Source organism: Ranitomeya imitator, chromosome 1 (genome assembly GCF_032444005.1).
Source record: "Ranitomeya imitator isolate aRanImi1 chromosome 1, aRanImi1.pri, whole genome shotgun sequence".
Classification (NCBI taxonomy): Eukaryota; Metazoa; Chordata; class Amphibia; order Anura; family Dendrobatidae; genus Ranitomeya; species Ranitomeya imitator.
In genome coordinates, this window is record NC_091282.1 from 244,132,727 (window position 1) to 244,147,250 (window position 14,524).

A 14,524-nucleotide genomic window follows, 5' to 3' on the forward strand; every position below is an offset into this window, starting at 1 on the left:
GCAAACCCTGATCCTATCATCGCAACTAGAAGTAGCCGTGGGGTGTGCCTAACCAGACCTAGACACCTCGACACAGCCTAAGGACTAAATATCCCTAAAGATGGAAATAGGAAAACTCTCTTGCCTCAGAGTAGATCCCCAAAGGATAGGTAGCCCCCCACAAATAATGACTGTGAGTAGGAGAGGAAAAGACACACGCAGACAGAAAACAGGGATAAGCAAATGAGGCCACTTCTACCTAGATAGGAAAGGATAGTACAGGATACTATGCGGTCAGCATAAAAAACTACAAAATATCCACAGCAGAGAAATACAAAAACTCCACCACCTAACTAAAGATGTGGAGAGTATATCTGTGACTCCAGCGAGTCCAACTAGACTGAGAAAAACATCAGGCACAGTCTAGCAGGAACAAAATAGAAACAAGATAAGCACAGAAAATAAACACACAGCAGTGTGTCAAAAAAATGAAGCAAACACTTATCTTAGCTGAATTGGCAGCAAGCAGGAGAGGCCAGGCAGAGGACCAACACTTCCAAAGGAACATTGACTACTGGCAAGGACTAATGAGTCCTGCACAGCTAAATACCCCAGTCAGAATTGCAATTAGCAGAATCACCTGTCCAAGACTGCTGCTCAGGAATAACTGCATTACCATCAACAACCACCGGAGGGAGCCCAAGAGCAGAATTCACAACACCTTCCCACAGGTGAAGTATGTCCCCAGGGCTTCCCAGTAAGGTGGATGGTGTGAGGTGCAGTCAATAACGAGGACACAGGGTTGCAGTCTCTTTACCTCTTTACTGAAGACTTCAGGATCCTCAATCCAGAGCACGTTTAACAGGGCTATCTGAGACCGGCCGGTCCGATGGGCACTTCCAGAGTTTCCTTCACAGATGGAAATCGTTGCCTACCACTAGTGCCTGTGTGTTGTAGTCCTACCCTGCTGAGCATTCGGAATAGTCCTCACAACTGCTGTTCTCGTTCGTCGTTCTCTACAGCTCTCTCTTTAGTTCCAGATGTTGCTAGTTTCTCGTCCCCCAGTATGTTTTGGCTAGGATGCACCCGTATGACGGGAAGGCCTGGAGGTCTTCCGGGACCCTAGAGACGCCCCTCTCCCATTGTTGCCCCCTATGTCTTCTTAGGAAATTTAAGGTAGACAGCTAACCTATGATTAACTGTCCTGCGTAGTTCAAAGTAAGGCTTAGAGTCAGTTACTCCCGCGGTGTTCCAGCCACCGGCTACGCGCCTCAGTAGGATGTTGCCTCGGTCTCACGGCACGACTCCTACTGGCTCTCCTTTGTGCTGGATCTCGTTTACACTGTTCCACAATATCTTTCCCTTCGTGTCTCTTTCTTAGGATACCGCCGCAAGGTAGTGCAGGCGCGGTTCCATTACGTTCTGTTCGCTAGGTACCTGCCAGGTTCCCACGCCTGACAGGGACCCCCTGTGTCTTCTCCCTGCAACACCCCCTGCCATGGGATGTTGCCTGAATCCAACCCAGTCAGCTTCTGACTAACTTCCTCCCCAACCCCTAGTTTTACCAGTGTGAGGAGTGGCCCAATAAATAAAGCCTTTTTCTCCCCCTAGTGGCCGGAGTGTGAAGTGTAAAGTGTTCTGGTGATACCTGGTCAGAAGAACTCCTTTAGTGCCATCAGACGTACCATCACTCCCCTTAGTGGCAGAGCGTCATACTGCAACGACCAGATCTCTGGGGCACTGCAAATGCTTATGTAGCAGGGAGCTGCACCGCAGCGATACGCGTGGGGCTCTCCCACACTCCCATCATTCCACGCCATCCATCTACCTCGCTTCATCCAGGGGCTCCCTGCTGCCATTTTCTCTATTGTCTTAGGGACTCTCTGGCTATTTACATGGGCTCTCCCGTGTGATTACCACCTGGTTCTTTTGCAGCGCAGCATATCTATTTGACATTGCAGGTATTTAATATTGGATAATAACTTAGTCCACTACAATACGTTTTTTTTTGCGCTCTTTTTCCAATTTATATAGTGCTATTTTGCGCGCATGAGGGATTTAGGATGGCTTCCTGTCACACTATGTGACCCCCCTTCTTTGGACAATTGCTTTATCTTTCTCAGACACCGAGCTTACACCTGTGGGGACGCCCACATTCTAGGGTCCATGGTATGTGCACTCAGCCAACTATATTGACTTGATTGTTATTTTATTATTTATGGCTGGATTGTTATGACCTTATGATAACTTTTTGGTGTTTGTTTACATTATTCATGCATATTGCACTTTCATTATGAGTGCCTATGTTGCTATGGTATCATGTCGTAGGGTCACATAGATGTATTATTGTACATGGATGGGGGTGTTATTATTGTTGTTTTTAATCATGTTTGTGCTTTGGCGATAATAAAGTAGTTTTTGATAATTTCTGTACCTCAGGTGTGCACTTTCTACATACATATTAGTCTTTCCTCCAGTTATTGTCCCCCTTCCTATGCGTTAGTAGCACCCTGTGATTATTATAATTACATTTGAAATATATACTGTGGTGCACCCTGCCCTTTGTTGTTTAGCCAACTTCTGTGCATGTTATCAGGCCAAAATCACCAGGGTATGTGAACTTTTGATCAGGGTCATTTGGATGTTTTTGGTTGTCATCCACAAATCTCTTCCTGATATCTTAGCTGATTTCTGAGACTTTCCCATAATGCTACACAAAGAATCAGTTTGTTTCAGGTGTGCATTAAAATATATCCACAGGTGTGTCTCTAATTAACTCAGATGTTGCCAAAAAATCTATCAGAAGCTTCACATAACACATAACATCATCATATGGGCAGTCCAGAATTGTTTAAAGGCATAGTAATCTTAGTGTATGTAAACTTTTGACTTTGCAGTAAGTAATAAAAATGCATTAAAACATTGTCTCTCTCTGATTATTCTGGCATTTGGCAAATATTAATAATTATGGTAATCCTAACTGACCTAAAGCGGGAAAGGTTTATTCTGATTTCATGTCAGATATTGAGAAATATATGCATATGTGTGTTTTTATATAGTGTATGTAAACTTCTAGTTTCAACTCTCTCTCTCTCTCTCTCTCTCTCTCTCTCTCTCTCTCTCTATATACAGTATACATATTGTAAGGGGTTGACATACTTAGCTGCTTCTTCAGGTAGAGACAGGAATGCTTTGGTAGTGAAACACCTGCTGGTTTATTAAAGTCAGCATACACCAAGGCAGAGTTCAGGAAAACCAAAAGCAGTGTCTTCCTGGCTTAACGGAAAACAAAACAAAAAAGTACAATGGAGTCCTTTCTCTGCAGGTGTCAACCTGCAGACACCACACACTGTTCTCAGCTCTTCTGGGAGCCATGTGGGAGTCCTTCCTCTCCCAAGTCACAACCCAGACTGACTCTCATGTCCAGGTATTTAGCAAACCATGTGATGATCATGACCTTGATATCACACAAGTCTTGTCAGGACTCTGCAGGTGGAGATTCAGCGGACCTCCTCCCACCCGCTCTATGAAGGTCCATTAAAACAGCTCATAACATAATTTTCAATTAACCCTCTCAGCACTTAGCGTGCTGGAGGAAAAATATTATGGTTTTACATCACTGACTGCAGTAAGTGCAATGGCACGTATCTCCCTTTATACACTTGCTTCTTGGAGAGTGGTTGCGGCCACTCCTGAATTGCCTCTATTTCATTTAACTGGGGCTTGATTTCCCCTATCCCGATGATGTAGCCTCTTCCCTCCCTATGGCACACTTCTTTGGATTTATGGTAAATCCTGCTTTACTCAATGCATCGAGGATTGCCTGTACCTTTTGGCATATGCAAACTCCAGTCAGGGCTGAAGATGACAATGTCATCCAAGTAGGCTGCAGCATACTTTTTGTGTGAAGCCAAGATTTGATCCATCGCCCTCTGGAAGGTAGCTGGGCATCCTGCTGTCCAAAGGGCATTCTGGTGTACTGAAAACACCAATCTGGCATTCAGAAGGCTGTCTCCTCCTTGGCGATCTAGAAAAAGGTGATGTGCCAGAACTCCTTCGCCAGGTCAAGTGTAGTGATGTACCTTGCGGGCCCCAGTCGCTTAATGAGGTCATCAACATGGGGCATCAGGTAAGCATCAAAACTGGACCCTATTGAACCTGTGGTAGTCATTACAAAAGTGCCTCTCACCATTGGGCTTCAGTACGAAGACGATGGGAATTGACCAGCCAGTTCTTGATTCCTCTATCACCCAGAGGTCCAGCATTCTCTTCACCACCTTACATGCGGCTCTGTTAGCAGTTCGTGTTTAATGACCTGTGTGCTCCCTGGCAACTCCAAGAATAGGTCACAGTTTTGCTGCAGCAGTTCTCAGGGGCTTCAGGGCCAGTGTTAGCATCTCAGCAATCACAACCTCCTCGACCTTGGCTTTGGGATGGGCCACCAGGCAAAGATCTTCCAGTGGTTAACAGTCTCGCCAAGGTTTGACTAAGTTCACATGGTACACCTGGTGCGGTGTTCCACAACTAGGCTGGTGTACTTGTAATTCACATCCCCGAGTTTTTCAACTATCTCATAAGGGCCTTGCCACTTGGCCAGAACTTGCTCTCCACCATAGGGATAAGTACTAGCACGCGGTCCCTGGGCTGGAATTGCCTTAGTTTTGCTGATCAGTTGTATACTCTTTCTTGGGCCTCCTGTGCCTGGAGAAGATGTTCCTTTACGATAGGCATCACATGTGCCATCCTTTCCTGCAACTGGGTGAAATGCTCAATAACACTCTGGTGCAGTGTGACCTCGGCTTCCCAGGATTCCTTGGCGATGTCCAGGAGCACTCGTGGATGTTGGCCGTACAGGGGCTCGAACAGCAAAAAGCCATTGGAGGCCTGTGGGACTTCTCTAATAGAAAAGAGCAGGAACGGAAGCAAATAGTCCCAGTCCCGATCTTCCACCTCAATAACCCTCTTAAGCATGGCCTTCAAGGTCTTGTTGAAGCGCTCCACCAGGCCATCGGTCTGTGGATGGTAAATGGAGGTTCGTAGCTGGGTGATCTGGAGGACTCTACACAGCTCCCGCATCACTTTGCTCATAAACGGGGTCCCCTGGTCTGTCAAAATCTCCTTGGGCAAACTGATCCTGGCAAAGATATGGACCAGCTCCCGGGCGATAGTCTTAGCCGAAGAGTTCCTCAGAGGCACTGCTTCTGGGTACCGGGTCGCATAGTCCATGACCACTAAGATGTACTGATGGCCGTGTGCAGATTTAACAAGAGGACCTTCCAGGTCCATAGCAATCCTCTCAAAGAGGATCTCTATCACAGGCAAGGGAACAAAGGGGCTTTGAAAGTGAGTAGTAGGAACAGTTACCTGACAGGTGGGACAGGATCTACAATAATTTAGGATCTCTCTGCAACACTCTGGCCAATAGAACCTCCATAATACTCTCTCCTGAGTTTTCTCCACCCCCAGATGTCCACCCAAAACATGTGAATGGGCCATGTCTAAAACCCTCCGCCAGTAGGGTCCTGGAGCTAACAGCTGCTCCACTATCTCTCCCCCTCTCAGTTTGGTCACCTGATACAACAACTCATCATGGACTGCAAAATAAGGGAACCTGGTGTCATCCCCCGGATCTTGAGCAACCCTATTACATACAGTCACATTCTCAACTGCCTCCTTCAATGTAAGGTCTCGAAGTTGAGCAGTCCCAAAGTTCTCTTCAGGCACCTCTAAGCTATGGGAGCTGGGCTCCTCTGTTACCATCTCATCCTCCTCTCCAGTGAGGACACATAGGGGAAACTCCTTCACCTTTAATTCTGATGGAGCCGCCTTCAGAGGGGCCTGGCTTTTGACCGGGACACTCCGTACGGCCCCTTTTTGCCACAAGTGCCAGAACAGAGAAAAATTCTGCCCCAGTATGACAGGATGAATTAAGTCTTTTACCACCCCAACCTCATGGGTCTTATTGCCTCAGTCGGTTCCCATGGTTACTCTGGCCACAGGGTAGTCCTTGGCATCTCCGTGTATGCAGCAGACACCCACAAACTTGTTAGGGATTAACTCATAGGGAAGTGCTGCGCTGATTAGGGTCACCATACTTCCAGAGTCCAATAGTCCCAGAACCATGACCCAATTAACGGACATGCCACACGACTAAGGACCCTCACTGGGTTGACAGTTCACACTGCAGGCTGGATAGGCATTGTAGGAGCAGTGCCTGCCTAGGCTACAGTCCATAGGATCAGGCGGTATATGACACTGGGCGGCTATGTGACCAGGATTGTGACACCGCCAACAGACCACCTCCTTCATAAGAGCCTTAGGGGACCCCTCAGAAGGGTTGGAATGCCCCCCAGTTCTGGGCCTACCACACTCCATGGTAAGCCCACCCCCTTTTGGGCATCCCTGTATGGGGAATTAGCAACGTCTGGTTTCTCGAGGGATTTCTCAATAATCTGGTATCTCTCAACCAGGCCGACCAAGTCGTCTGAATTCCAAAGGTCGCCATGGGCAACCCAGGTCTGTATTGGCCTGGGAAGGGAACAGATGAACTTCTACATCCCCACACACTCGACCATCTGGGCTGGAGTGGAAGTCTCTGGCTTTAGCCACTTTTGGACCAAGTGCAACAGATCAAACATTTTGGAGCGTGGGGGTTTATCGACAGCATACTCGCTGAGCCCTTACAGACATTGTTACTCCCAGGCATGAAAGAATTTCAGGGTTACTTCCAGGGTGACTGGGCAATATACTACGTGGCTGGGCAATATACTACGTGGCTGGGCAATATACTACGTGGGCTGTGCAATATACTACGTGGACATGCATATTCTAGAATACCCGATGCGTTAGAATCGGGCCACCATCTAGTTAATATATAATCAACCACTGGGCAACCCACCATTCAAAATATAAATTGACAAGCCAGCACTGTGCTTCCATTAACTATAGCCACTTTTTGCTGCCCAATAAAAATACGAATTAAATAGCCTTTGTTCTTACCCCAATTCATTACCAGTCACTCTCCTATGCCCTCACCCCCACCAGTGTGCTCCTCCCACTCCTCCATTTCATTATAATTACACATCCACCCACCAATTTTTTACAATTATATCTTCCCCATTCATTAACTACATAACCCCAAAACATTATGCAGTGTCCTATTTAACCCCCACCCCAAATCATTATTGTGTGATGTCCTCTCACCCATGCCCCCCAGATTTATTATAATATGCTGTGCTCTCAAACAACCCCCAATTCATTCACTTTAAAGAAAAAAAGAATAATTTACCTCTCGTGGCAATCCCCTGCGGCTCTGCTTTCTTCCTCTTCTTGCTGACGCTTACACACTAAATGACGCTGCCAGCGAGGTGATGTCATCGCACCAGCTGTTTCATAGACAAGGCAATAGACAGGAAGACATTCTTGCAGCAACTGTCCATGTCTCTCTATTACCAGCAGTGGAGCAATAGGAAGTAGATTTTCTCTAAGCATGTCTAAATTCTCTTGGCTAAATTGCTGCTGACATATTTTTTGCTCAGGCGTTAACATTCATGGCACCCACAGGGAACTAACTTTTGACATCATCAAAACATCATGAATGATACTGGAAACTGTACCAACTGAAATGCCTAACTCATGAGCTATAATACTTATTTTGACCAGACAATCTTTCTAAGTCATGGCCTTCCTAAGTCTTCTCCAATTGAATCCCTATTTAAACTGCTTGGTCTACTTGGCAGTAGGGAGGTGCATCATCACCATACTTTATATAGCAATCATCCTTTCATGGATTTCTTTAGGCTTCTTTTCTTCTTTTGTAATTAATTTACTCATGGAACAAAGCTCCAAAACCCTAATTTAGTTGTAGAGCAGCGCTCTACTGCATTTGCCATTCTGTTACTTCCAGGGATTTCATCAGACTGAACTTCTTGATATGTCTTAACAAGGGCAGAAAAGCTCAGCTCTCTAAGGCTAGGGTCACATTGCGTTAGGGCAGTCCGTTTAGCGCATAGCGCTACGGACTGCGCTAACGCAATGTCCCAAAATCGCGTTTGCCGATCCCGCTAGCGCAGATGGCCGATCTTGCAGCATTCGCGGTCCATCGCTCAAATGACGGCACATCGCTAGCGCATGCCCAATGTGAGCGTGCGCTAGCGATGCGTTCGCCATTACAAGCAATGGCGGCGTTAACGGACTACATTACACCGTGTTATGCCGCGGTGTAACGTAGTCCGTTAAACGGGTTCACATAACGTAATGTGAACCTAGCCTAACACTGACATAATATGCTGGGGTAGATAACTTATTATTATTATTATTTATTTATATAGCACCATTAATTCCATGGTGCTGTACATAAGGAAGGGGTTACATACAGAGTTATAGATATCGTTTACAGTAAACAAATTTACAGTGACAGACTGGTACAGAAGGGAGAGGACCCTGTCCTTGCGGACTTACAATCTATGGGATAGTGGGGAAGAGGCAGAAGGTAGGGGCGAGGCAGCGGCGATGGCGAGGCGGCAGCTCTGGCGATGGCGAGGCGGCAGAATGGTTATTGCAGGCTGTAGGCTTTCTTGAAGAGATGGGTTTTCAGGTTCCGTCTGAAGGAGCCGAGGGTGGTCGATAGTCGGACGTGTTGAGGCATGGAATTCCAGAGGATGGGGGATATTTTTATGGCACTCCCCTCATAATTGAGTGTCAGCATCCATGAATCCCATAGATCTTCCAAGTGACTTGATCACTCAGTTTACAGAGGATTGCCCAAATATTATTTAGAGTAGTTCTCAATACTCCAAACAAATTAATGAGAAATCAAGTCTGGAATGCAAAACATTGAATTCCATTGACCGATTCTTGGCATGTCATTGTAAGCAGGTGCAGGAATGCAGTAACGCAGGGTCTGCAGAACAAGGCTGTATGACAAGGTTATTTAATTGGCTAACAAAGAAAAAGGGTAGCAATGATCTCCTCACAGGGAGCTAATAACATTAACCAATGGATAGTAACGAGCGAAGTGAACAAAGGGTTAACTCGACAGTCTGATGTGTAAATAGCAGTTATCGTGGTCTTCTCTGGTCCTCATATGAATACAGTCCGATGGGAGTTGTAGTACCGGCAACGCCGGCGTGACGTCCTTAGGTGGATCCAGCGAATCATGGTCCAGCTTCTGGCGGCAACGGGCGGTCACCGGTTTTACCTGTTGAGCCCCTAGTCCATAAATATGTGCAGCCAAAGTAGGGAGTGCTGCGGGAGCCTCTGTCCAACACGTGTGCTGCTGCTCGTCTATCGATAAAGGGGGACGCACTTTGGGACCCTGCACCTGGCATACACTCCTCCGCATGAGCACAGCCCTCTGCCTAGCCAAGCGCCCAGTGCTCTGCACACTCACTGTCCATCTGGAGCGCACACTTAATCTCTGCCGCGGCTCGTCTCCAGGCTGTCTGTCACCCTGTGTTATAAATGGACTTACTGTCTCATAATGCAAAGCCCATCCCAGGATGGTGCTAAACACTTCAAGATATAATCTGAAGATAGGGCAACCCATTGGTAGACATGTATCATAAAAATTCCCAGCTAACTGGCACACTCGAAACTGGATACAATCTGCATGAACTAGCAATAGGCAAAACACTGATTCAGTATTGGATAATGCCACAGTGCCTCACCACTTGCTTTTCAAACCAAATCCACCACCCTGTCAAAGGACATATAGGACACAAACTAAAGGTACCGTCACACTTAACGATATCGTTAATGATATCGTTGCTTTTTGTGACGTAGCAACGATATCGTTAAGGAAATCGTTATGTGTGACAGCGACCAACGATCAGGCCCCTGCTGGGAGATCGTTGGTCGCTGAAGAAAGTCCAGAACTTTATTTCATCGCTGGATCTCCCGCTGACATCGCTGGATCGGCGTGTGTGACACCGATCCAGCGATGTCTTCACTGGTAACCAGGGTAAACATCGGGTAACTAAGTGCAGGGCCGCGCTTAGTAACCCGATATTTACCCTGGTTACCAGCGTAAAAGTTAAAAAAAACAAACACTACATACTTACCTTCTGCTGTCTGTCCCCGGTGCTCAGCTTCTCTGCACTCCTCCTGCACTGGCTGTGAGCACAGCGGCCGGAAAGCAGAGCGGTGACGTCACCGCTCTGCTTTCCGGCCGCTGTGCTCACAATGCAGAGGAGTGCAGAGAAGCAGAGCGCCGGAGGACAGACAGCGGTAGGTAAGTATGAAGTGTTTTTTTTTTTACTTTTACGCTGGTAACCAGGGTAAACATCGGGTTACTAAGCGCGGCCCTGCGCTTAGTAACCCGATGTTTACCCTGGTTACCGGGGACCTCGGGATCGTTGGTCGCTGGAGAGCTGTCTGTGTGACAGCTCTCCAGCGACCAAACAGCGACGCTGCAGCGATCGACATCGTTGTCGGTATCGCTGCAGCGTCGCTTAGTGTGACGGTACCTTAAGCCTTTGAGGAGGCCATTGTTTATGGATTTATGCGACAAGCACTGGCTCCTGTTTGGACTAGCTGTGCGACCTAACCTTATCTCTTTTCTAACTGTCTCATGGGCTGTATTTGGATTTTCAAATCTAAGAAAAGCTTGAAAAGGGGCAAAAGGAATAAAAAAGCCAAATGAAAAACATGTGCTAAGAAAGGGTAGCTTCCACTGTCTTGGGTTACAGAAAGCACATGATACCACATATCTCGGATGTGTACTGACCACTGACCAACTACTATTCTGAGGGCAAGGTGAGGTGTAAGGTTCATGGGAGCATCACAGCACAAAGCATTCGTGCCTAAATTTGCAGGTTCCACAACATTTTCAATGGTCCTCATTAAACAGCCAGCATACTCCTGTGTGACACTAATGCAAGTGAAGAGGATATGGCAAATGGAAATGACCTCTGGGACATCATAAGCCATAGTCCTGCATCCGTTGCTCTTGTATCCCACCTGATATCAGGCCATTGAGCCCTCTGACTCTGAAACTCCTTATTGTATCTCCGCCAAATGGAACAGCTGTGCACCCTAAAGGCGCCAAAGATAGTATCCATAAAAAGTAAAGGCTAAGAGTTCATGGGATTTCTGACTCCGTACACGTTAATAGTGACTCCGCACACATCTAATTCCTGTGTTGTTTCCATTCCCTTTTCAAAACTGTCCCCTTTTTGCAGTTACTGAATCCACAGACACCAGATATTGATATATTCAAGTTTTTAGGTCTGATCCCTCAGATAAATGAAAGCTGGGGCACTACAAATGTATGTGTATCTGAAGGGGTCAACATAGAGGCCTCTATACATGATTACTTTGCTATCAATTCCAGTTACAGCCCTGACAAACTGACAGTACAAAGCACTATCACTACTCTCTTCAGATTTACCCCAAGCCAAAAGTGCTCAGGTACCCCCAGATGAAACCATATCGGGGCGCTGCCGGATGCAGGATCTTCACAGGTGCTGCTACTGGATGGGGAGCTAGAGAGGTATAGGTGCAAAGATTGTTGGAAAGAATGTCTGGAACTTGGAAATTGGATGACTCCGTTGACGAAGAGTCTTGGTTGTCATTGACTTTTTGTCTTTTTCTGCGACCTGTAAAATGATGAGAAGAATACTGTTGAAGAGAGGAACAGGAATGTCGACTTGTGGAGCTATGATGAGCATTGAATACACAGGGAACAGGTGGCTCTTTCTGGCAGCACATATTCATATTCAAGGTCACCAGCTAACATAGGGGCAACTAAACAAGCTGGTAGCACCACAGAGACTTGTGACGGAGCCTCTAGGTCAATTTGTAGAAACTGGCAGTGGACAATAATAGGTTAACTGGCTCACTTGAAGAGCTGCAGCAAAGTCCAGGTCTGTATTGAGGGAGGCAGACCTCAGAACAGTAAAGGAGCCTGTGTGAACAGAGGCGGGGGAGGGGGCAGGCACACTCCAGGCTGCAGCCATACCAATAGCAGTGCTAGTCTCTTCAGTAGGCTGCCTGATATGAGCAGACTGAGTGCCATCTCTTATTCTCACCACCCTTGCAGATGTGGCCGACATAAGAGAATGGGGGGATGAATTGAGGACCAACGCTGTCAATGAGCACAGTTACATGCGATGCTGAGCAGGAGGAGGAGGCTCTGGTCACGTGGATCAAGGTGCTGGGGGGCCAGAGGAGTCACTGCCTGGGTGAAGGGGATGGGTGGAGATGCTTAGGGGTCCTGATAACCCTAAAAATACCCCGAAGCCTGCTGCTAAAGCACGTTAACCCCTTCTACCTCTCATTAAAACCATTTTCTGCAGTCAGCGGCCCAGTGGATCATCTCCTGAGGGCAAACAAAACTTGTGATCTATAGGCTGAACTTCAGGCATCACCCATGACAGCCGTGTATACACCCCCCTCACAGTGTGACTACCCTGCCCACTATATCAGTGTATACGGTGTATACGAGCAGACAGCTCTGGAAGGAGGGGACCATTTATTATCACACAGCATCACAGAACCCACACATGATAATTGAATTGCACGCCACCCCTCCCTCCCTCTCTGGGTTTATTGATCCTCTTGTGACGTCACTATCGATAAGTTTTGCGGAAAAAAAAATCAAGTTCAAGCGTCTCAGTCCCGGGGTGACCCGGAGACTTTGCAGGAGGCTGCAGCTGCACTTTGGGGATTACACAGCATGTCTTCTGGTCGCTGGGATTAAGTGAAGAGGGAAAGAGGAGACACTGGTCCAGCCTGAAGACGGAGTGCAGCCTGAGCGAGGTGGCTGAGGAAAGAATCCCCACACAGACAATATTGCTTCAATATCCCTCAAGATGGCCACCAACGTGGGATCAATGTTTCAATATTGGAAGAGGTTTGACCTGCGGCGGCTGCAGGTAGGTGAATAAGGTGCTGGTGTTGGGAGGGTGGGGTGACAGGGTGCCCAAAAAAAGGGCCCTGGATGAAGAAGCAGCACTGAGAGGAAGGGAGGGAAGGAAGTGTTGGATTGATAGTGTATTAGGAATTGATCCTCTCTCTGCCTTTGTTCAGTTCAGTCATTGATCAGCAGTGTGCAGCCATGGAGCCGTGTGTCTGGCTGAGCTGCCAGGGCAGAGGGGGGCTGCTGGGATAGACACGAGTCTCTTGCACCCCTGATGTCCTGTCCGGGGGGCACTTACATACATACAGTGTGTGTCCTTGACAGAGGAACTAGTGACAAGGCATCAGTATTACATAGTCGAGCATGCCTTTATTACGTATCCAGCACCAGTAGTGGGGTCCTCAGGACCCTTGATGTTACTTACTATTGTATTTTATAAGTTCTTTATAGAGGTCAATGAAGGATGCTCTGTTGAATGACTCATTAACCATGGGTGATCCTGTCAAACGAGGGTGTCATATGGGGTCATCTGTGTAAAGACCACCTGTGAGTGACCCAGAGCTGCCCATAACCTTAATCCAATAGTGGAAATCATTGTGTCTGGCATTAGAAATGCCTTCTTAACATCCTAAAACTTGTTAGAGTATGTATTGAAATCTTTGATTTTTACTGTGTAATCATATGTATTTGGGAATCGCGACAGGTGAGTCGTGTCACCACAAGACATATAATATTGAGTATCATGACATCACTGGCCGGTGTACACTGGTGGATCACGTCTCCCACAACATGTTATTCTGCCTGGCAGATTTGAACTTGAGTCTTTTCTTTGAGTATCTGCTGCTGTCTTGCTGCATAGAGCAGGTTTAGATCAAAGTTACATGCTGCTGAATGGTATTATCAGGACTTTTACCAGCGCAGACACACAGCCCGTATTGTGTATGTCTATACAACGCGCAGAGCTCAGATCTTCTTACAACTTTGTGCGGCCAGATCCTGAGATTAGGGCATGGACCTGTGCACCTAGTCTCACCATGGAATCCTTTTACTCCTGCTGTTTTCATTTAAGGTGCTGAAAGTGTTCTCACTCAAGGGTATATGACTTCGCTATTGCATCTGGCAGCAGCTAGTGCAATGATGAGCCAATACATGTAGAATGGGAATAATGCTCAAAACAGAAGTGCTCCCCACTATATAAAATGTGCTTTAACATCACATAACATAGTTGAATCACTCTGCTGCTGCTCATATTGACTCAAACTGTACTGCCACACTGTATTATTCTACTTCTATACATATCATAAATTAATGTCCTTTTCTTTCAATATGGTATAGCAAATTTATTGTCTCTTGCTCTTTTTTATGTCTATATCCATCTATAGTCATATCTATCTATCTATCTATCTATCTATCTATCTATCATCTATCTATCCCATATCTATCTATCTATCTATCTATCTATCTGTCCCATATCTATCCATCTATATCAATCTGTCTATCATCTATATCTATCTATCCATGTATATGTATCTATAATCTATATCTATCTCTAACATCTATCTATTATCTATCTATCTCATATCTATCTATCTATCTATCTATCTATCTATCTATCTATCTATCTATCTATCTGTCTGTCTATCTATTTATCCATATCATCTATCTATTATCTATTTCTATTGTCTA

At 46.4% G+C, this 14,524-nt stretch overlaps 1 protein-coding gene across 1 annotated transcript in view; it reads left to right on the forward strand.

Moving 5' to 3' along the window:
* Positions 1-11,936: 11,936 nt before the first annotated feature.
* Positions 11,937-14,524, forward strand: part of CUX2 (cut like homeobox 2) — a 739,268-nt gene continuing 736,680 nt past the window's right edge. The window contains exon 1 of the mRNA XM_069754866.1: positions 11,937-12,854. Coding sequence (XP_069610967.1) covers positions 12,792-12,854 — 63 coding nt within the window. The 5' untranslated portion in view covers positions 11,937-12,791. The remainder of the gene's footprint in view (positions 12,855-14,524) is intronic.